At 41.6% G+C, this 24,736-nt stretch overlaps 1 protein-coding gene across 2 annotated transcripts; it reads right to left on the minus strand.

Annotated features, from left to right (window-relative positions):
- Nucleotides 1-461: 461 nt before the first annotated feature.
- dcn (decorin) lies at nt 462-22,262 on the minus strand. Of its 2 annotated transcripts, none has more exons than XM_074626183.1 (8): nt 21,963-22,262; nt 13,711-13,937; nt 8,798-8,910; nt 7,672-7,885; nt 5,977-6,090; nt 5,558-5,651; nt 3,741-3,879; nt 462-1,877 (listed from the first exon to the last, which is right to left on the minus strand). In XM_074626183.1, exons 2-8 carry the CDS (start codon nt 13,916-13,918, stop codon nt 1,677-1,679), a joined length of 1,083 nt encoding a protein of 360 aa, XP_074482284.1. In that variant the 5' UTR covers nt 13,919-13,937; nt 21,963-22,262; the 3' UTR covers nt 462-1,676. The 2 variants fall into 2 exon arrangements, with proteins under 2 accessions (XP_074482284.1, XP_074482285.1); XM_074626184.1 differs by lacking the exon at nt 21,963-22,262 and adding an exon at nt 21,483-21,505.
- Nucleotides 22,263-24,736: the final 2,474 nt, after the last annotated feature.

The raw sequence follows: 24,736 nt of genomic DNA on the forward strand, positions 1-24,736 counted from the left end.
TAAAGCCAGATTTCCTTTTTGAGTGCATTTTCATTTAAAAAAACTTCAGCTTCTCTTCAGCTGGGCAGACACCTTATGAAACATCTGTTGACATGTGGAAAAAATCTACTGTGTGGCTGTCTGGGCGCATTTCTTTCCTTTGAGAAGTCCTTTATCATAACTAAAACATTACGAATATCTCATAAAAATAGCTAACTTTCGAAACATTTGAATATCTTTGAGTCAACCGTGGCGACCTCATTGGACATTTCAAGTCTTTGTCACCTAATGTGTGTGTTTTATTATCAAGGTGTCTCACCTGTTTCTCAGTACCTGTGCCTCCTCTTGACCTTGTTCGCCAGGAAGCTGCTGCCCTCTGAGCTGTCGCTATCGCAGCGCCATCCAGTGACCGGGAGCACAAATCTCCATTCACATTATTCAATATTTAATGCAAGTTCTGGTCATTACATCCATCAAAAAACTTTTTCCATTAGTATTTTTATTTCGTTCAGGACACCTTAGCTGGAGCCCCTGCTCCGGAGAGAAAAAAAAAAGAGGAACACCTTTTTGTTGCTGATATATTAAGTCTGAGCTATGGTAAGTGCTTGTGCCTTTAAGCAAAAGAGAGGTTTTTATACAGCATTTATATACAGCGTCTATACATACAACATTCACACCAACATGGCTGCAGTGGGCATGCGAGTCCACATACACCATCTGATTTTTCTTAAAAAAAGAAATAAAGGGCAGGGAAATACATACAGATTCCAGAAAGCACCAGGTTCAAGTTGAAAAGGAAACAAAAAAAATAAGAGCATGCATATAAATCTTTGGGAATGGCTTCTGTTTAAAACATATATGGTTTATTCTACATTTTTTATAAGCTATTTTCACCTTTTTTTTCTTTTTTTTTTGTAATGGAACAACATACACTAGGAGAGGAAATGTAATGAAGAAAAAACACCCAGAACTAAAAATCAACACTGAAGTAAGCACAAGAAATCACAATGTGATAGAAGTCACGGTTGCTTTTTATCTCTACTTGAATTGAGTACAATACAAATAGAAACTCTGAGTTGTTTCAAGGAGTGCAGCGTGGTAATGTTACACTCTGAATGCTAGTCCTAGTACACAGGTAATATCTAGTACATTCTAGTATACCGGTTGTTAAAAGGTATTGTAAAACACAAGTTAACCCCTCTGCTGCCTGCTCTACAGGTCAGCTTTCGTATAATTCATTCAATACAATGGCTAAAAGGTAGAGAAAATTTCAAATCTTTTTGGTTAGGGATCACCTCTGATTTTGTTTCCACTGAATGAATGTTACAGCATGTATGTGAAGACATATTTGTAATGTTAATGCTTGCTTAACTGCTTCTATATGAATGATGTGCCGTGTGTGAGAGCATCACCGTGGTATGCTGGTGTTTGCTGTAAGCCATGTGTGCTGCTGTAACCTTGAAGCTAAATAATGAAAGATGATATGTTCGAGGTCCATGTCCACTAACGTTTTTGAAATGTGGATTATTTGTGGGGAGGCAGTGTAGGTGGCGGGCGGGGGGGGGAGGGTGGGAGGGGTCAGTGTTGTGGGGTTGCGGTCAAAACACGCACACTTAGAAAACTTTCACACACTCATTTACAAACACACACACTTCCTTGCAGAGGCGCGCGGGCCTGGGGTAGGGGGTGGGACCGCTCTACTTCTTCCTGTAGTTGCCGAGCTGGATGGCGGAGCGGTCGAAGACGCAGCGGAAGGTGATGGGTTGGACTTCCCAGTAAGGGACGGGGTTGCTGAACAGGCTGATGCCAGAGTACATGGCCTTCTTGTGGTTGAGGCCGGGAGGACAGAAGTCCTCTGTTCCCACAGCGGCAATCTTGTTGGCGTGGAGGTAGACCACCTAGAGACACGGGATTTAAATAATGACAATGTTTGGTCTCTGAGGCAATGATTTACTTTTTTTCAAAATAAAGCTGATAAAGAAGATAATTATGAGTCACAAAATAAATGATAATAGCTCAAGGAAGCTAAATTGTATTCTTTTCTCTTCAGGATGTTGGACGGTGGGAAAAGGACTTCCCTACATGGTCACACTCCAAAATAAGTTGATGGTGCTTGTCACTTGAGAACAAGCACAGCTTTACATGCACATTAAAAGCATGTATGCACATAAGAGTGGCTAAAAACAACTGAGAACAGAAGCCCTCATCATGCAGCACTGAGGGGAACGAGAAGGATCCTAGGAATAACAACAAAAGAAGGCAAGTGCCACAAACTCAGACAATATAATGCTAATTACAGATTGCAAAGCCAGGTCCAAAAACACCAATCTATACGTGGAGAAAAGTTATAGTGAAGTACAATTGCCATCTTATACAACGGAACATGCATATAGGACACAAAACAAAGAGCTAAAAGATATCATAAAATGTGAAAAAAGCACCTCATTAAGTCCCTCTGGGTATGTAGTTCCTACAATAAAAACCCTACTGAGCAGCATTGTTGTAGTCTCTTAGCTTGACCTATTGTTATTGTGATGTTATAGTTTCAAGTTCACATTGAATTTTGCATTCTTTTGATTTCATATAAAACATCCCACATTTGAAAGTGTTGGTTGCTTTATTCAAATTTCCCCACATTCATTTTTAAACAAAAATAGACTGTATATAAGAGGTGGACGTAGTCACCCATTGGTTTGTGGACCTGTCAATCACAACGTAGCCATGCCCTAAAGCCTACCCTGCGTTATGGACTCTAAATGGGACCATAATTTACTAAATGAACATCATGCTGTATTGAAGAAAACTTGAAACTAGCGATTGAGACCATAAACTCATGTTTACAATGTTTACTGAGGTAATAAATCAAGTGAGGAGTAGGGTAATTTTCTCGTAGACTTCTATACAATCTGACTTCTTTTTGCAACCAGAGGAGTCGCCCCCTGCTGGCTATTAGAGAGAATGCAAGTTTAAGGCATTGGCTTCACTTTTGGGGTTGTCGCCTGATTTAAACCCTGTGTGTTTTGGTATATCCTGTTACTAAATATACTGCAGTGTCCCAGACTGTGCACATCAGCTTGTTAGGAGCCATTTCTCCGACTCTTTTCTTCCCATGGTTTGGTTTGTTGTGGCTGCTGAGAACAATGCCATTAAAACGTGGGTGTTCACAAAATAACAGCAAAAATATGGTTGACAGGTGTAATGTGCTGCGGTTCATTAGGGGTGAATATATATATATTATCCCAACCAACTGCAGGGAATTACCTCAAAGAAGGTTTTATGGGGATGGGATAGACGCAGCAGTCACTTAGCCTTAAGAAGCCCAATGAAACGATGAAATAAACTGAGGCCAAAGTGCAGTTAAAGGGCCTTCAATCAGGTCTGTTTACACTCCCCCCTGCTGCTAAAAGCTGTAACATTATAGCATGACGGGCTACCAGCACTCTACTCCATAAACAAGCTAAATGAATCCATGTGACTTTTGTTATGGAAGCCATGGTTGACTTGTAATCGGGCAGTGCGAACCTAAGCAAACTAAATGCAAAAATGCAGCAATGTCAACTTTTCCAGTACAGTTTGGATCAGAGAAAATGAGCCGTGTGTGATCACACCATAAGAAAATGAGAAACATAACAATAATGCTCAAGCAGAGTTAATTTGCTGGAACTAAATGGTTGCAATAACAATTCCCCCCAGTTCCTGTGATCATGCGGGGATTCAAACCTGGATTAATAACAATGAATGTTAATGAAAGCAGTATGTACCTGGATGTACTTGTGCTCGGACAGGCCAGCGGGAACACTGGTCAGAGCGTTGTTGTCGAGGTGCAGCTCTCGCAGGTGGGGGACGTTAGCCAGGGTGCCATTATCCACAACGCTTATTTCATTGTAACTCAGACCAAGCCTGCAGGAAAAAACAGCAAGTAGATGAGACATGGAAATGTGCAAAATGTGTAGCAGAGCAAGGAACACAAAAGTACAAATTGCATGAGTTGAGAAAAAGATATGGTGGACATCAATGTTTGTCTCCAGCTGCCTAAATTATCATTAGTGTACAAAAAAAAAATAAGCTGAGGAAATGAGGATACCTCATTGAGGCCATTACTTTCCCAGTCTATTTCTTAATTATGAGCAAATGGAAAATAAAAACCCAGCCTTTGCTCATATCCTCTCTGACATACTCTACTCGTGATGCATCAAAGCCCTCTTTGTTCTAGTTCGGTATGGCACAATCTGAGCAGTAATCTTATAAACACAGTCTATCCCCATTTTATGAGCAAACCAGTTATTTTGATTATCTAAAAACTACTGTTTAGGTCTCGAGTTTTGTTCTTCAGTAAATCCCGTAAACCGTAATACCAGAGTGAAGCTAATACATGTAAAACCCAGAGAATGAAAGCATGAGACGGCATGAGAAACTAAACAGAATAAGAAATGTTTCCAAAGGGGAGACTGTAACTTTTGAAAGATGGAATAAGGCAATCTTCCTCTTACAAGTAAAAAGCTGAACTCATTGAAAAAGTTGAATTCACACAACCCGTTCTCACTCGCAACTCGTCAAATACAGACACTTGGTCAGTGCCCCTTGGCGCCTGATACTGATGCACCAAGGCTCCCTTTAGCAGCCGTATGGGACGCAGCGGGCTTGCAAACCCGTCTGCGTCATTATTAGACGGTCAGAGCAATTGATGTAGTATAAAGAACGAGAAAGTCTCCATAGGGCAGCTAAGAGGGAAGGTTGGATGTGTCAAACAACCACAGGACTTTCACCTTGGAGGCCGCTGTTTTTGCCCCGTGTGAAATCAAGTCAACGTTGACTTATTTTACCATCCTTTGCCAGTTACGTAACAAACGCAATCATTTTACGTACCAAACATGCTTATACTAAACCAAACCAAAATCTTTTGCTAGGCCTAACCAAGTAATTTTGTTATAAACCCAAACTGGACAGGCTCAAAGTTGAGATTTTTCAATTTTATGCAAATACAGACTGGCGAACGCAGTGCAATCTGGCCGTAACACTCCCACCATGCAGTGCACGAATGCTTCTCCTACTCTCCATTGGAAATGAATAGAAAGCATTGAGACGCACTCCATCTCCAGATTTGGTCGAAATGGGCTGTGACACATCTAAAACTGATGTTAAGAGGGGTAACTGGAGCATCAAAGTTTGAAGCATAGAGGCACTGACCAAACAGCGGTTGGGCGAGTGGGGAGTGAGAATGTGTTACCACATAAATAACCTAATAAATCACACCTTGCTAAATTCAATACACTCAGGAGATTTTCTCTATGTAGTAGCTTATGGTAAACTTCTGTGACTGACATATTGAAGTTGAAATAACACCATAATCTAAACATTTAAATGGTTATACAGTAAAACAAGGAGCTAACAGAGTGTACTGTACATCACAAGGAGACATGAATATTGGGAATTTAAGGGAAACTCAGTGCACAATGGCATAGAAGTTGCCATTTGTGGCCACAGTGGCTGCTGTTCAACTTTGCTTTAAATCCAAGTTTTAAAGAAATTATAAGATTAATATGAGTTAATGGAAAGAGAGAATGATAATTGTTATTACTTGGCCAGGGTCTTCAGTCCCTTGAGGCTGCCGGCCGAGATCTTGGAGATCTTGTTTCCATCCAGGTGGAGCTCAGAGAGAGAGTTGGGCAGACCTGGCAACCCACAACACAATGGTTAACAACCATTAACAAAGCAATAACTGAAGTAACATCTACCTCACCAAGCTTATGACATTATGAAGCCATTTTTATATAGAAAAAGATGTATAATTTTACTATGTTCCCACCCTGAACTAGTTTTGAATTACCATGAAGTACAGTTTGTGCATTTTTGTCACGTTGAGCCCATTGTTTTGCAGGACACTGAAATCCAAGCATGCATTCTTTTGATAGAGGATAGTTGTTTTTGGCTGACCCTGACTGGATAAAATTTGGATTAAGTCAAATTATTTGTGGAAATAAGATATGAGATCTTTACCTTTGGGGATCTCTGTGATCCCCGTGTCTGCAATGCGAATGTAAGAGACGCGTTTCAGGTCAGCAAAAGCACTGGCCTCGATTCCTGCGCTCTTCAGAGGGTTGGACCCGAGCTCTGAAAGAAAATGAATTTAAAAAAAACAATTGTGAGCACAGATAGAAAGAAGAGAGAGGGGGAGAACAGCAGTAACGGATCACGTCTATGAAGTTAATTTCTGTCCTGTTGTGTTACGGGAACATAGAGCTGAGTCATCAGTAAACAAAGTCTTGGGCAAGAGAATAGCTTGTGTTTGCAAAGCAGCCTTTCTCCACGCCAGATTCCCGGATTTGTCACAGATCCTAATTCTCTTATCGTTGCATTTCGAATGATTGAATCCACACTTTTGAGCTTAAGTTGAGCATGTCAGAACGACACAGGAAGTTAGAGATGAGTTGTGGGGGAAAAGGAGCGGAAGGAGGATAAAGGAGAAATAATCTTACACAACCAACCACACGCTGTGTGATCATGCATTAGCAGGCTGTAGCAGCCTCATCACTTCCAGACTGTGACGTGTAAATCTTGTCTCAACAGTGAAATGCCACGAAAAAGAAACTTTCCCTCAGGTTTCTTTCTTTCCAAAACAAAATCAATCAAATTTACCAGTCCCACGCAAGTACCCACTTGAACAATAAATAAAAGCGCTGGATAAAATGACTGTTTTCATCCTCCACAGCTGTTGAAGGATACCAGTGTGACCTGAGGCAGGTTGTCTGTTTGCAAAACACTTAATTTCATCATTCGAGTGGGTCCATTGTTTGCCTTGGAAAATTTGAAGCACCACTGAATATATGTGGGTGTACTGTATATTTCAATACATTCTCAAATAATCTTCAACTTATTTCTGCAGCACTTTGATCAACATTGAATTGAGGCTAAAAGAGTTTCTTGTTTTTCATTAAATTACTGGAAAACTCGGCACGGACTGTGGAAAAATTAAATTTAAAGAGGACCTATTATGCTTTTTCCCTTTCTTTTAGTGTGTTATATCGGTTTTTGTGCACGTAAAAGGTCGGCAAAGTTACAAAGACCAAAGTCCACGCCAAAGGGAGTTACTCTCCCTCACAGAAACACTGCTCCTGAACTGCCTGAAACGTCTCGCTTGAAGTCCCACCTTTTCTTCCGTAACGTGGTGATGTCACCAAGTAACACATTTACATAATACCTGCCTAGCGGCTAGTTTGGCACGCCCTCAAACAAAGCCAGTTAGAGAGGAGCTGGAGCGGAGTCTGAAGAGTTTGGTTTTGGTTGACCAATCACAACAGAGTGGGCCAGCTGACCAATCAGAGCAGACTGGGCTTTGAGAGGGCGGGGCCAGGAGCTCAAACAGAGCGTTTCATACAGAGGGTGAAAAGAGATGCTGCAGCACAGCCCGTATGAGAAAAATAAAGCGTTTTCTGAACATTAAAGCATGTAAACATGTTCTAGTTGAAACCCCAAATACAAGTATGCACCTAAAAAGGTCCTCTTTAAACATTTCGGGTAAATATTTGTATCACTCCTGCTGAACTGTATAGCCATCCACAAAATCACAGACATACAGTACCTCTGGTGATGTGACCTGTACTGCTGAAAAATATATCTCACACCTCTTGATACTGCTCGCTATCCAAATAAATATCTGCATTTATAAATCAGAAAACAATCTTATTTCCGTACCCATGACAATGACGTGGGACAACCCCTGGAAGGAGGTCTTCTTGATCTTGGTGATCTCGTTCTCGTGGATGCGCAGCTCCTGCAGGCTCTTGGGCATGTTGGCGGGCATGTCCTTCAGCATGTTCTTAGACAGGTAGAGACGCTGCAGCTTGGTCAGAGGGCTCAGGGCCTTGGCGTGGATGGTGGTGATTTTGTTGTTCACCAGGATCAGAGCCTATGAGGAAGACCACCAGGGAGATGAGATGCTTATTCTGGCTGCATGGTTGGAGTAGATCTTTTACCACTATCTCCTCAACACTTTGGGGAGGTAGAAACCAATTCAGTGGCATTTTTAAAGCTGTTTTTCTGTCTATTTTTTATTCACATCTGTGTTTAAATTTCTATTATTATGGAATTTGAACTTTTTTCAAAACTTTATACCCTAGTGGCTTTTTTTCCCTTCCACTCTTAGACATTTCCTGCTACAAATGCACCATTGGGACAATTAAACATCTGTACTTTCCAGATGAGATTTGACACAAACAAGACATATTTGAGTTTAGCAGCTGTTAAAACCAGGTGCCTGTGAGGGCCGAGTTCAAGTCCACTCTGGAGTTATCACTAACACATTTTCATAGGACTCTCATTCCTCATGTAAAGCAGACACGAGACGATGTGAGGTATGTGGTCCACTCCCTTGGGAGGCTAGTTGCATTAACACTGGCCGTCAGACGGAGGTATTTATTACAAGCAAATAAGCTCCGGGAGTTTGAAGGCATGAGGGTGCAAGGCCTTCGGGTGAATAGTTTCCATGCACCTGGTAACTGGGGGAGCGGAGGATATATGGAGGAGGATAAAGAGAGTTATGGGATGGGATGTGAAGAAGGGTCCATGTTGTTAGAATGACTAATTGCTCATTTTACAATATGGTACAAAACTGTGATTAGTTACTAAGAAACGAGAGGAGGAACGAACCATGAACCTGATCATTCATGAATCATTCTAAAAACAAGATGTTTCCCCATGGAGATCACCAAGGTTCATATTCAAGAAGGGTTGCAGTCAGTGTTCCGGTTACATAACACATTGCATAACATCAGGAATAATACATGAAGCTCTGCAGATGGGAGTGAAACACGTCTCTTACATGCAGTCCCTTGAGGTTCTTGAAGTCGTTCTCCTTGATCTCAGTGATCTTGTTGTTCTGCAGGTCCAGCAGGGTGGTGTCGTCTGGGATGTCCCCAGGAACCGTCTTCAGACCTGATGGGGAATTTTTTACATTTAGACATTGTTTAAACACATGTAGGGCATGTGGGTTAGAAGCACGCAGATGCAATAAATCCATCAGAATGAGCCCTGGTTCTGGTGACGACAGGTTAACCACACTCTGACCTCAACAGGAAATGGATACAAACTGGTTACCTACTCGTCTCCATGAGCATGGTTAGAGTGGTTGATGGTCTGTTTCTATCAGTTGTAGAGTTTAAACTGCATTCTGAGGACCTATAGTCCTGGAAATCAGGTCTGTTGTATGTTAATGGCCCTTAAAATATAGTTTCTTATCAAGTTTCTTACTTTAAAAGGTGCAGATTAGATTCTCCCGGGTGCCTATGGTGGCTGACGCAAAAATGCAAGTGGCCCTAACTAGAGCCAGTGTTTGGTTTGTCCATTCTGGGCTACTGTGGAAACATGATGGAGCAACATAGTTGGACAGCGTGAAGAGGAACCGCTCCCTATGTAGTTATAAACGTCTCATTCTAAGGTAACAAAAACACGATTCTTATCTTCAGGTGATTATACACTAAAGAAAACACGTTTTTTTTATATTCCATTTCTGCCAATAGAGAGATGTTGTGTTTTTGTCATCACATTAAAGTGGGCAGTTGGAAAAAGATGATGTCACATATTTCTGTGCAACAATCAGAGTTCAGCAAGTCAAAATGTGATGACAGTTGTTTGTTTATGCTGCTGGCACTGTCAGTCAAATCTGATCAAATAGTAACTAAGGATGTTTTTTTTCTGAACTTTAACTTTGATTATTACTTATTTAGTTATGAATATTTAATGCTGTGGAGAAATAGATTTAAAAAACTAGTTTTCAGGGGCTTTAACCTTCTGAAAACTGTGCCGAAAACAACAGATTTTACAGTAGCGAATCTCTTAAATAACAAAGTGTGCTGTGTCAATGTAGCACGCTACATAAAGCCTCAATGAGAGGAACGTAGAGCAGAATGGGTTTATAGTGACATTCCAACGGGACCAAATAACAGTTTGATGTGCTCCGAGGCACACATGGTGGAAATGGACCTTAAAACAAATTTCCTTTGGGGTAAGTAAGCGACTGCATACCTGGACACTGAGCTCACGCTGAATCGTTTAGCTTGGACTTTTATCGTGGCACGTCATGGCTAATGTGACACAGAAAATGGCATCTGTACTTTAAAGACTGTTTTGGTAGAGCGGACTGAGCGAAGACAGCTGGAAGTCATGGTGTATGCTCCTCTGCATCCGTGGTAACCCAAAAAATACACTGAGATTCATAATGGGCAGTTTACATTTCAGAGGAAGAGGCGTAGAATAAACTGTTTAACAAAGAAGCTTACATTGCGCATCTCCAGTCCACATACGTGCGTCTGCACACATTTTGTCCTAAAAGCATGTGACGACTGCTGTTCGGCTCACACAAACATTTCTTCCAGCTAGGTTTGCTTTTTCTCTCAGCTTTTTCCAACTCGGCAGTGGATGAGCCACAAACCATCACAGCTGTTTGTGGTCACCACCATCATTGCACCACCACACTATTTACCTCACATTCTTTTTTATTGTTATTCTCTAAAAGTCAGACTATCTCAGCCTTTGCTGCTGCAATTTTTACCCCAATTTAATGAAAATGCAATGGCTAGAAAAATTATTTTAAAAAGGACATTCCAGTATTTAAACACTTAAAAATGGGCCTGTTAGTTTGTGTAGCATCACTAAGAAGCTTAAAGGTAATTAGTTCAGTTTTTACAGATTTTTGCAGAGGACCACCCAGATTTGTTTAAAAGAAATATGCCTTAAAATCAATTTTTCACCCAGGTTTTGGTGTATTTGTTGTATTTTCTGCCGCAAGAAGACACTTCACAACAATTTACATTAAACTAAATTATCTTGTGACAAACAAATGCTTCCTGTAACAGAAAATGAGGAGACAAATGGTAGAGAAATGTAAATGAGCTGTTGTTTGTAGGCTACACCAGAGTATCTTAACATAAGAGAAAAAAGAAAAATGTTTCAAATTAATTTTGATGGTGCTAAATTTGAAATTCAGAGCATATCTATTGGCTCCACACGGCTCTCAACATGGCGATGGCCGGTCCCATTCATTGTCCCCGACTTCGACCCCATTTGGAGCTTTAAGCTGTCTATACTACAGCGCCTCACTTGCTGTCATGTTCTTTTATACTTTCTTTCCGTGATTTACCGTGTGAATAGATGATAAAACCTACTATTAGGTGTAGTAGGCCCCTATTGACCCACATCAAAGGACTGATGACACCTATTTAATAGCCTGACAACAGTCTTTATTAGCTGCTGCTGTTTTAGCCATTTTTTAAGATAATTCCTGCATATTTAAAATAAAAATGCTGAAAATAAAACCGGCCTGGTCAAAATAATCCCTTTATACTGTTACTAAAGAGAGAAAGTCTTGTACAAAGGAACATCTTTTGGTGTTCATATGAACCAAAATGATAAGTGCTGTAATCAAAATCAGTGCGATAATGACAATAACATGAACTGACTCGTGCAAATACATTATTTGAATGTCATGTTTCGGTCAGCATCTCACTTTTCAGCTGATGCTGTGGAAATGAACAAGAAAAACAGCGACTTAGTCTCACCCTTACGATTAAAGTCACTATTAATCACTCCGTTTTAAAGCAAAGTGATTGGAATGTCAAACGTATGATTGCTTTGGACTGCGCTGGACATTTTGAACCCTTCCAAGCATTAATGACAGTGTTTATGTAACAGCCTCTCCTTGTCTGGCGCTTTGACCGGGCAAGACAAGTTGATCTGGCTGCATCATGAAAGGCCCGATTGCCTCATAGGATTTGTTTATAGAAGATACATGTTTAATCATAGGAGATGCTGATTGTGCCCTTAGGTGAATCTTAATACTTGTAACCAAGAACAATACACAGGTTGTGCCAGTCTATGGATCTGCAAAACCTCTTTCTAACAGAGTTGGCAAACTCGTTTGAACCCGAGGCTAAATTTTTCTCCCCTGAATGTTTTAGCTGTCATCCAGCCAGCTGCAGAAAAATCCACATCTACAAAAGTGAAAGCTTTGGGATGGTGAGCAGACTCTTCTGTCTTGCCCGGGCCTGTGTGTGTGTGTCCAAATATATATAAGTTTTAATCCTATGTGTGTGTCTGAACGTGTGTGTGCGTTTGCGTGTAGGCCAGCAGGTCTGGGGAACAGATGGGGGCGCGAGGCCAACAGTGAGAATCCAGCCACGAAGCTGCGTCTCTGGGGGAAGCGCTGTTGCTGACTGGGGCCCCGGCTGGAGGACTGATGTAATGGAACTGGTCTTTTTCCTGAACATCACTCTCTCCAACTGTCTGTCACTCTGAGTGTTGAGTCACCTGCCTGTCTGTCTGCATGCTTTGCTTATACCATTGACTATATATATAAGAAGTGGACGTAGTCACCGTGACGTCATGGTTTGTGGACTGCCGTTTGAAGCCTTGAGTTCGGCGTTTTGGCCGTAGCCATCTTGGTATTTGGTCGTCGGCATGTTGTTTTTTTTGCAACCAGAAGTGACACGATAGGGTGGAGCCAAGTACAACCGAACGCTGAATAAGGCATTTTTAGATGACCAAAAAGAGTATAACTAACTTTAATGAACTGAAAACACACTGTGAAAGGGTTAAAGTTGTAAGAGGAAAACACGGACAACACCCAGACCGGACAACGCCGTGATACGCCCTAAAACATCCCCTACTTTATGCTCTATTTGACTCTAAATGGGACCATAACTTACTAAATGAACATCACGTTGTATTGAAGAAGACTTGAAACTAGCGATTGAGACCATGAACTCATGTTTACAATGTTTACTGAAGTAATAAATCAAGTGAGAAGTAGGGTCATTTTCTCATAGACTTCTATACAATCAGACTTCTTTTTGCAACCAGAGGAGTCGCCCCCTGCTGGCTGTTAGAAAGAATGCAAGTTTAAGGCACTTCCACATTGGCTTTGCTTTTCAGACCCAGAGGTTGTTCACTGGCTTAAACTATATTCTGAATCTGTTAACCCCATTTCATTTCAGCGTCTCAACCCTGGCCCTCTCTTAAGCTTACTATACCACAAGCACTTTTATGTAATTTACAAGAATAAACGAGGTCGGGGACTTTTCTACGGAAAAGTTTGTGAGATGACTCAAGCTGTTGTATATGCTATACATCAGGTTAAACAAACAGAGTGGATCGGCTCCAAATGACTAATCGGGTAAATTGTTGTGACTGTGCAGTGAGTCAGCTTTACATTGAGAAACAAGCTTGTTAAAATTGAGGTTACCGATGACCAATCTAAGATTTAATCTCCACTTTTCAAAAACAGTTTGTCCAGAAAGGGCGAATAATGTATTTGTTACAGGAAGTAAAATAACACTCACATCTGTGAGCATTTAAGGTGTCAACATCGGAGTCATGTTCTCTGGAGGACTTCACAATAATGCGTAACATAACCCTGGAATGAACATGTGGGTTTGGTTGGACGGTGGAGACGGTTTGTAAAGTCAGGGACTTTTTTTCCTGCTCTTAAAAAATGTCACTGAGCACAATAAAAGTAGAGTTAAACTACTGCAGACACCCATCTGACCTCATCTCGTCTCATCCGTTTAATTAAGAGAGTTCATTTGTTTGAAATCGGACGAAGAAAATGGACGTGAACAGGAAGCTTGTTACATTTCGTCTGATCTATAATTTAAATAAAGTCACACTGATTAACTTTAGGGGCTACATGTAGCATCAGTACAATATGTGGAATTATACCATCAGTGGGAGGTTTCTTACCGAGGTCAGAGCACTGGATCACTCGCAGGTGGCACTGGCATCTGAAGGGGCACTTGGGTCCCTCAGGCTGACGGCTGGTTAGTATAGGTTCTTCACCGTTACCCGATCCCGCCTCGTCTTCCATCATGAAGTCTAGGAAGCCGGACTGGCGGAAGGGCAGAGCCCAGCAGGCCGTGACCAGGAGCAGAGAGAGACAGACTGACCTCATGGTGCTGCTAGCAGGGAGCCTGGAGGACGAAGACGAGAGGACACAGTTCAAAGGTTTGGGTGGATACACTTTCAAAATAGTCCGTCTATGATTAGTGTTGAAACTACCATACTCGGTTTGTTTCTCATTCACTGTGAAGGGAAATTTCCATTGGGCAGAGAGAAGCGCGCACTGACAGAGAGACATTTGAGTGGAGTTCAGAGGAGTAAAGGTCAAAAGGTGAGAGGCGGAGGGCGACAAGGTTAAACACTTGGGTGTAACAATTTAGTGAGGTTGGTCAAATAAGCTATTTAACTGGTTGGTTTTAGACAGGAGGTGAAAGGTGATGGAGCAGGGGTTAGCGCAAACCAAAATGAGAAAATGACAATAGTACTTTGTCAGAAGTGACAGGCCTTCAGGGTACCAAATGATTACTAAGGCCAAAAAAGACCAAAAGTTGGGTTGGAATAATTTCGGCTATGCAACATCTACTATAACACAGTGGTTTGCAAGATGTTAAACTGGAATTAAACACTATTAATTATATAAAAGAGAACATTGTTATACAGTTTTTATACGATTGAAAATGTACGATTGTCAACATTTCGGTCAGTTTGCATTATTGCCACTTGAAGCGGCAGAAGCTGGATGTTCCATCAATTTATCATGACTTTTAGCTCACTATTTCAACTGTTGATCCATTTTAGGTATGAACCATTTGTCCATTGCTTTTAGATATCTAACATTACCGCATTCTAACTATTTATCCATTCATTTTAGTTAGAGATGCACCAATCCGACTTTTTCAGTCCCGATACCGAGTTACGATCCGATACCAGTGTTTAATTAATAAGCTGTATGCCTCACTGTGCGGAAGTGACTGGGATCATTCTTTTACGTTAAGGCAACATCAGGCTTGACTTAAACATGGCTTTCCTAACTTTGTAAAACAAAATATAACTTTAAATATATATAAATTGTTATTTATAATCGTACACCAGCAACATGGTAAAATGTTTTCAAAATTAACAGGAACTACAATTCAAGTGTTTTAATGCAGCAACAAATTGGTCAAAACTTAAACAGGAATTAAAAGTTCAGTTTATAATGTATATAGTGTAGAAACATAGAAGTGAATTGAATAGCCCCATAGGCCCCATTGTCACCAATATCTGATCCAGCTATTTTTCGCCCCGATATCTGATATTGGTGCATCCCTAATTTTAGTTACCATTTATAAATTTTTAGCTTTCTTTTCTAACTATGTCCATTAGGCTACTTTTAGCTATCTATTTCAACCATTTAGTTTTGCTATAATTGCTTTTTCGCTGTCTAACTTGTAGTTTTAACACACTCAATTAACCTATTTTGATGTGAAAAGTTTCTATTCCCATATTGTTATGCACATTTTGAAGTATTACATCAGAAAAGGAAAAATGGAAACTGCTACAATCTTTCTACCAACTATACTATAAGATTAAACAGTGACTATGTAATTTGCTTATGCAGCAGTCAATGTTGTTTCTTTGTCATTTTCAAAAGGATGCATCATGGGAAATCTCATGGCTTGCCACTGATCACTTGTTTGACATTAATTAGAGTCCTTTTAAGGATCATGCATCTTCTATACTGGTGGAGCCACTGGGAGAATCCTGCTTCCTTTATGCTGTCTTCTATTTCTAAACTCAACCACAAACCAGTTGACACATCCACACACTCTCTCAAACTCAGTGTGGAGATACACAAAACTCCCTGACCTTTTACGTACCAACACAAACAAACACACACACACACATAAGAGCCTAAAAGAACCAGCAATCTGCTTGCCATACGTATTGCCAAAAGTTGGTTCTTCCCTCTCGGTGCCACAATAATTGAAGGGCGAATTTGAGCCGCAGCTGCTAACAAATGATTTGGGGAGTAACTGGTCCGCAACGGACCTTGACCCGAACATCATGACCAGGATGATGAAACTGACCCAAAACCATCAGTTGGCCGGAGCCGAAAGTGACTCTGGGCTGGTTTATATGGTCTGTATGGTGCTTCTATGCTGTGTATTTGCTTAATTTCTGTCATTTGAGTGTTTATTTGCATGTTTTAGGTGTGAATAAAGTGTATTAAAGCAAGAGCACAAGTTGTATGTGCACCTTTTATATGTGTACAAACTGTATGTGTGAGTAAAGGTAATAAATTCAGAGGTGTTCAACAGTGTATGTCTTTGAGAAAGCAGGAGAAAGAGATGTGCTGATGCAGTGTAAATCCAGGTTAGCGAGGGTTGCGTCAGGTCACTGGATCACGGCTCAGAGGGACTCTCAACACAAGCAGTAATTATAGTCCCTGTCCACAAAACAGCCACCACTTTGACACACTGTACAGCTCCAGGCCAGTGGTTACAGTGCTTGCATACAGTATGACCGAGCTTGAAATCACTTCCATTCACAGGGGAAATCGTGTTGGATGAGATCGCTCTGCTGCCTCTTAAAGTTTCTTTTTGACTCTTGTTCTGTTGCTACGAAGCGGAAAAAACCTGAAAAACCTTCAAGAGGGTGATTTCATAAGTCGGCACTGGAATTGTGTCACGCAATGTTTTATGTGTGGATGCAGTTTTCCATGCAAAACCTGCCATTTTTGTCTCACGCTGGAAACATGTAGTGTACTGGGTGGCGTTGAGACAAAGAGTCTGAACATACAGTAGATCCAGAGTACACGTTGTTCCAGTCCTCAACAGACTTAGTAATCTTGGCCATGTCAGGCTCTCTTATCTAAGAGCAGCGGAAAGCTCAATCCAACGAAAACCTCGTCTGCAGACTTGGCAGCAGCCGTCGGTTTTGGATTTAGGGGTGCAAAGCACTCTTGGGTCAAAAAGTGCTCGTAGATGCTTTTTGATGGTTTGTTTTATCCTGCTCGGGCGCCAGATTGGTTTGTCTCGTTAATTGTCAATACTGGAAAGTATTTGAGAGTCAGTTTAGGAGGTACTGGTGTCGTGAACTACTGCACATCTGGCACATCTTGCAAGCTGGAACATTCAGATTTATCTTCAAAGCCGAAGTGTACCAGCTCTGCTTGAAAGGAACAGCGATGCACACAAAATAACAGTGGTTTCACTGCCGATTACTGAACCTTATCTCCCCGCTTTGACCCACGGCCGCAAGCACATAAACACATATACATGCACATGTGCAGGATTTCAGATGGATCTCCATATGTCCCTGCTGCCATCAATCCATCAACCTTTTGTCCATAAAGGCTTCAGCAGCTTTTAATGTGACCCAGACAGGCAGAAGGAGAGTGAAAGAAGAAACTAAGCTCTCTGGGCATATGAAATGGGTGCAGCATTACTGCAATGACAAGAATTAGTGCTACTCTGTGAGTCATAATCAGGCCCAGGAGTTGTTAATGATGAGACTAAGAACAAGAATTTGAAACCAAACCAGGAAAAAGGAACATAAGAGATTTTCAGGGATTATTACTGGGGACATTAGCAATTTGTAACCCCAGCTGCAGAATAAACTATAAGTGGTATTAATATGATTTGGGATTTGGAGATAGAAGGCTGTACATTGCAGAGATTTATTGTGTGGTGAAATAACGGGTACACGTTCGACCAAGGCCTGTCTGTGAACATGAATGTCACTCTAAATTCAAAGCACAGAACAAGGAATTATGGTCAAATGCAATCTTTTTTTCTTAAAAAAGCTGAAATTCAAGGTTTTTCTCCCAGCTGGGTTGAGCTTCTATGCATGAGACAGCCTGCTGTGCCCCAGGCGTTGGTTCTTTCATTACCAGCAGTGTGCTCAGATGTGTCCACCGGCCCTGCAGGGTGGCCTGCTCAAAGGAGATGCCCCCACCTCCATAGACACCTGAAGAATCTACTGAACATAAGACACAGGCTCCTAAAACACACGTGTGTGTGTGTGTGTTAAACCCAGAGGGCTGCCAACAGAAGCATGCTGGAACATGACTTGACCATGCAAACTCTGCATCTCGCCGGTATCAGCCTTTTTAATCCCCTCAAAGAAGATTTCTGTCATGGGATGAAACGGTATTCCCCTTATCATTTTCACGTTCACAGGGGAATCTTAGTGCTTACATCCAGCTGGAAGTCAAACTTTTATGTTACAAAATGTGTAATTTAATGCCCTGCTGGCAGCTCAGAAAACATCTTAATTTCCATCGTGGTTCCTGTTGTTCCATCGGCTCTTCCTCGCTACAACAACATGGAGACAGCTGTACAACGTCCAAAGCGGGAGACACATGACCACATTTCACATGCCACATCCCAACACAACGATCCACTTACAGATAAATATGCCAATAAAAAATGACCACGTCCTTATTTGGAGATGTTATCCAGCAGCCTCGATGAAACTTTGTTATCTTTTTGCAGGATTTTTGTTTGTATCTCCACTTGTTTTATAACTTACTACCTTTTATAACAGGGATTTTAATATTTGGTTATACCAATTGTACCATTATAAGCTCTTCTCTCCACAGTTCTTTTCATAACGTGTCATTATGAAATGATATGGGATGATATGGGGCAGCTTCACATCGTGGTGCGGCTGTATGCCAGCTCACAAGATGAAAATGGGACAGGCTTTATTCACAAGAACTGGACTGACACTAATCAGTGCAAATGTGGCAGGAATTGGACCACACTAGTTCCCAACGAATGGACTTTAATACAAAAAAAAAAACATGCAAAAGAATGCATTGGATGAATTTAGCCATTTATTTTTGACCAAATTCTGAAAAAGTGACTTTTGTGAAACACGATTTAAGTGAAGAAAGTTCTTATGCTACTCTGTAATGTCAGTATTTTCACTCTGAACTTCAATCATTGGTGAACCAGGAAATAAAAAACAACTGAAGTGATGGTTCAGGGGCTTCCAAAGAGTCTCAAAGGACTTTAAATAGTCAGCAGATGCCTGCACATATGGTGCATATAGAAAATATGTATCAAAAAGTAAAGAAGCAGAAGCAGCTGTGAGAAAGTTCAGCAAGTATTTTCAAAAGATTTAAAACCATCCCAGAAAAGGACATGTGGTAAATGGTCCATCTCTATCTCCTTCTCTCGTGCCTCTGAAACCTGCGATTCATCATCCAGTGTTCTACCGAAAAAAAAAAGGGGCGGAGGTTGACATTTCCTGTGGCGGCGGCGGCGGCGGCATCCTTGTCAATTCTCCTGTGTCCCTCTTTTGTCTCATCCCTCTCTCTTCCCTCCCTCCCTCCGATCTCCCCCAAGTCTGGCCCCAGCATTACTAATGATTCCCAGACAGGAAGCAGAGCTCGCATGAGGGAGTAAAGTCATTTTACTCCTCTTTCGCTTTGTCACTTTCTCCTCTTTTGTCACTGCCTTTCAGTGAAACTCTCGAGCTTAGGAAATCAATGAGATACCCGCAGAATGATTACCATAAATCTTTAACTCGTGAAAGAAAAAACTTTAACGTTCGGCACCATGTCGTTGTGATTTTAGCAAATCAAACCATGTTGCAATGAAGCAAACAATATAAAGCAGACACCAGCTACCATACCGTACTCCACCCCTGTCCGCTACACCTCCACCCCTCCTTCTAAATCTCCACAGGCCTGCGTCTGCAGAGCGTCTGTCAGCAATGAATCACTGGAAGGTATTTACAAGGCCACAGGACGTTTAAAACACGTGTGGCCCTTTCAACCCATCAGCAAATGAAATGGGAATTCCCCTCCCACGCAGTTAGCATGATCGATAATAATGCAAAAAATGGAAAAACAACGTGAGTGATTTTACAAGCTGTTCCTTTGGGGTGGTGTGAGGAGTCAGTGGTATTTATCGTCAACAAATTTCTGATATATCAGGGGATTTTGTGAGGGAGAACGTGTATCTGAAACTATGCAAAGACGCGGCCAACAAATAATTTCAGAGCCAAGACGTTGTTGTAACAGGAGTTGGGCCAACTCATTCTCGTCTGTAAAATAGCCGTCCATGTTCCCATGTTTGTTTGCATGGGACATTTTTTGGCTTCAAGAATGCCCTAGACACTCTTTTCACCAAAACAATCAATATAATGTCTTTATGCGGGAAAAAAAAGGACAAAGCATCAGAACTATAACTATTATTGAAAGATCATTGAAAGCCTGTTGTGTGGAGCCATCATGGCATGAGAAAAGCCAGCGAGTGGTTCAACCACATTTCAGCTGTTCCATGAGAAGAGCTGTCGGCCTGCCATCAACCTCAGTCCCATTATCAACAGTCTGCACTGCACAGACGTGGACAAACTGCCCAACCTTCTCTCCCTTTCTTCTCTTTCCATCTCCTCCTCCCTTTTTGTTGCTCTTTTCCTTCCTTCCCCTGGATTCTCTGCCATAGCTTATGGTATTTTCTTTCTCTGTCTGACCCTTAAAAAACTTTGGCCAGAGAGACTGACATGTGGAACTTTCTGGTATTCCAGTGAGCAAAAGGGGGGGAAATAAGCCTTCATTCAATTCCATTGTTCTTTTGCTCTTTTTTTGACCCAGAGAGTTGAAGTCCAGATGGAAAAAATGCAATCCCTGAGTGCAAATCTGGGCCTCGTCTCCTGCTAACCTTTCGTTCACTCATTTCTGGTTCAAATGTTAAACATCTGCTCAGCTCAACTCCAAACTGCTGAAGTACTTGAGTGTACTTTAGTACTGTGTTTATGCCTCTTTTAGCCTCTATTCAATTCTAAGTCCCACTTTTCATTCTATTGTATTTGTCTCACTTTTTCCCTTCAGTTTCACTCCAGACCAGCTGAGCCTTATTAGGTTTTTTCCCTGCTGGCAAAAAGGATGTAATGAGTTAGCTGGGAGTTGTGTGGTGGCTTGCCGGGAAGCCTTCAGACCTCTCTTTGATAGAGGAAGCCGTACCATTACGGGATTAATGGCACCGTGCGTTGCCAGGTACAGCTTTTTTTTTTTTCATCTCCTCTTCAAAGCCTCTCACTTTAAGTTGCCCCTAGCAATTTGGGTCCTGTTCCGCTCCTGTGAAAACACAGCAGCAAACGCCACAGAGAAGGTTGAGAAGAAACAGGGCCACGAAAGCAGACAGATAAGAGATTGGGGTTAAAACGGTCTCCAATGAACTGCTGAAACGGAAAGTGTGAGAAGCAGCAGAAACAACTTTTTCCAAATAGAAGCCTTGACAAGCAATAATGGGCTGAACACAAAGAAATCCCCATTGTTGTTTCTGCTTTTTTTCCCTCCCTCTCATTTGTTTGTCGATTGCCCAAACGCCCCAGGGAAAGAAAGAGAGAATGAAAGAAAGCTAAACAAAGAGAGAAAGGAACAAATTAATGACATAAAAGCATTTTCCACTGATGTTAGCAATGTTGAAGCAAACAACTTAAGTAGGAAATCTAAATTTTCTGCCTTCCCCTCATTCAAACCCTTGTCTTCTATGTAAGCATTACAAATCTGCCATGTATAAAACCAACACACAAAAAACTAGCTTGATGAATGCACTTCCATATGGGTTACATCCAAACAATCAACAAACAAGTGTCACAAAAAGCAACAAATTAAAACAAAACTGCAAGCTGAAATTGTAAACTGAGAAAGTACTGAAAACATCAGCGTTAGTGGATACCTTGGAGATTAACGACAGGCCTGGAGAATACGTTTTTTTGGCAGAGGAGTGAGGTACCAGCATCAACTGCACTACCACACCCCCTTCCCTAGCCGCTGCTCTTTTCACTGAGCTCTATGCAGATTGGACTGATTAAAGGTCTCTCATCACAAAGCCAAGAGAGCTGTGGGAACAAGACCTGGCAACACATCCGGAATATACACAGCATACATGAGTGTATGAAGGAGTGAATCAAACATAGTCAAATCCAGTTTAACGAATGCAACTGCAATAAAACACAAGCAGAAATCTTAACTTTATAAAATTACATCGTCAGCAAAGAATGTGACTTTGATGGATTTTGTCATGCAAAAAGTTGACGTCCAGCGAAAACCAAACCATTCTCTCTTTAAAATTGAGTCCACAGTGAAATCTAACTCCTCACTTCATCCATTATTACCCAGATTTTTCTGCTCTCTTTGAGTAAAAGGATTAACTTACCTGTTCTCAGAAGAAGCAAGGCAAAGAGCGTAGAAGTGCGCGAGATGAGCTTGACTCCCAAAAATCCAGTCGAGTGGGGGGGATGAGACTGTGAAGTGGCTGCGAGGGCCTATGGGGTAATTGGACTCGGAGCGCGTGCAGCCAAGATCAAGCAGGTGTGCTCTGTCACAACAAGGGGAGGAGAGAGAGAGGAAGAGAGACAGAGGAGAGAGAGGGGAGAGAGATAGAAGGAGGGAGGGTCCGACCGCCGAGCTCCTCTCAGGACCGAAACAATTGGTGGAGAACTTCCCCCGTTCTCGCTGCGTGCTCCAAAAACAGCTGGAAATGGAGAAGGGAAAGGAAGAGAAAAAAAGGGAAAGAGAGAGAGAGAGAGGAGACAGGGAGAGGGAAAAGAAGAAAGAAGGAAGGAGAAGAAGAGAAAGAGGCAGAGTTTAAAGCAATAAGCAGTGATTCGGCTGGCAGCCACCCTCACTGTGACATCTGGTAATGATAGGTCCTGTGTGGAGCTTAGCAGAGAACGCAGCACACAAACTCTCTTTCTCCCTCTTTCACACTCTCTCTGTCATTCATCTTCATTCAGCCTCTCTACCGACTACCCCCAGGAAAAAACAAAAACACCACACACACACACACTTTTGTCTAATCTATTCAGATTGGCACCACCTCCCAGTAAACCTCCGTCTCCGTTTTGACCCCATTCCCCAAATCTTGATTAGGCTTGTTTAGGTTGCCTTAATGGAGTATTGGGTCTATTGGCCCAAAACAGAGGAGGAGGCACTTTGAGGGACTATGTGGGAGGTAGAAGGCTCCCATTCTTAGTCCTTGTAGTCTTTTTTCCCCCCAACCCTATCGCCAGAAAAGAACGTCGCTATTTGGACCATTCACATGGCAACTACCATATGGTTAAGGTTAGGGAAAGATCATTGTGATGGTTAATAAAACTAAGGCTGCATTCACACTGAATCAGGTGAAAACCCCAGTCCTCCCATTCATTTGAATGTGGGTAGTGCGTTTCGGCTGCGGCTGTGGGGACCGCAGGGGATGCTGAAAAACAGAAAACATGCAGCGGCCTGCGGCAAAAAGTTGAGGCTGAATCAACTGTTGGAGAAACGCAACCTGACGTCACACTGCGGTGGCCAATCAAGTAACTGGCGATCAATGGGCCAACCAAATCAAATGGGCCATTTAAGTGACGCTCCTACACCGTTCCAACCCTACGCTACACGCTGCAATGCCTTTTTTGGTAAGAATGACAGATTAAAGGCCTTTTCGCACCAAGTCCGTATTTTTCATACAAAATTGTTGCACATTAATACGACCTCACGTTGTCGGACTCAGTGTGCAAGGTTTCTGTCCGTAACATTTTTTATCGTTTGACAGATTAAAAAAAAAACGTATACGAAAAATACGGACTTAGTGTGCAAAGGCCTTAAGAGTCTTCAGCCATGCCAGCGGCTCTGTGAGGCTGTACTTGTGTCATGGCGGTGCTTTGAGCTAAATGCTAATGTGAGCAGGCTAACAGTCTAACAATGCCAATGCTAACATTCTAATGTTTAGCAGATATGTTTATCATGTCCACCATCTTAGTTGGTGATTTGCTAATTAGCACTAAACACAAAGTACAACTTATATTGATTGGAATGTCATTGGTTTTGCAGCTATTTTGTCACAATTAAAAGTATTGGACAAATAATAATAATAATAAAAAAACCTGATTGTCACTAAATGACATGTCAGGGAATCACACAAGTTATTACAATTCATCCTGAGGGGGACGTGAATGTCTGTACTTAATTTCATGGGAATCCATCCAATAGTTGTGCAGACATTTCACTCAAAACCACAAATGTGAACCTCATGGCGACGCTAGAGGAAAAGTCATTAGGATACATCCTCTGGGAATCATGAATTGAACCATATTTTGAGCTAAGTCATCCAGTAGATGTTGAGATATTTCATTGTAGAGTGAAAACTGTAACTGGTTTGCTGGTGACAACAGATGAAACTCAAGGGGACACCAAATTCCATGGGGCACTATACTTCCTACATTGGCCTTGAAGGTTGGCATTGGATGTAAATCATAGACGCAATAAATGTCGATGTAATTTATAGGAATACTTGGCTAAATGTACTTAAAAAAGACTTATTTTCTCTCGAATGATCAAAGTTGCTTTAAATCTGGACATTGCGTTTTTTGGATTGGACTGTCCAAATCTGGATCTAATCAGGGCAAAGGTGAAGTAAGGTCTGTTTTTTAACCTCAAGTGAACCAGACCTCATCTCATCGACATGACTGGAAGACGTTGGGGTGGCTAAGTGTTTTGACTGTGTCCCGCCGTTGCAGGAAGGTCACAAGTTTAACTTCTGCTGCATTAGCCAATGTCTCCATGTGTTCAGTTGGCGGGCAAGTCTCGGCCTCTATCTGCTTCCTTGTTCCCTCTGAGTCATTAAATCAGCCATCAATGGAAATGATGAAACATGGATAAAGCATTTATATCAGTAATCTCTATTCTTGTGTAAATCCAGATTTAGTTCCGCTCGGATACCTTTAATAAATCTGTAATATCCATACAGTAAACAGTCTCAGGTTTGTGTCATACATTTATTGACGATGCAGCCTCAAGTTGAGATGATTTTTAATCATATTTGACCCAAAAAGATGTTCTTGAAATATTATACCAGTGGTTATATTACAGCAGGGATCTGTTTGATGTTGTTCAGGTATGAAAGTTATTTTTTAGTGAATGGAAGCGGTACAGGGAGGTTAATCAAAC

The sequence above is a fragment of the Sebastes fasciatus genome, chromosome 23 (assembly GCF_043250625.1).
Source record: "Sebastes fasciatus isolate fSebFas1 chromosome 23, fSebFas1.pri, whole genome shotgun sequence".
Taxonomy (NCBI): Eukaryota; Metazoa; Chordata; class Actinopteri; order Perciformes; family Sebastidae; genus Sebastes; species Sebastes fasciatus.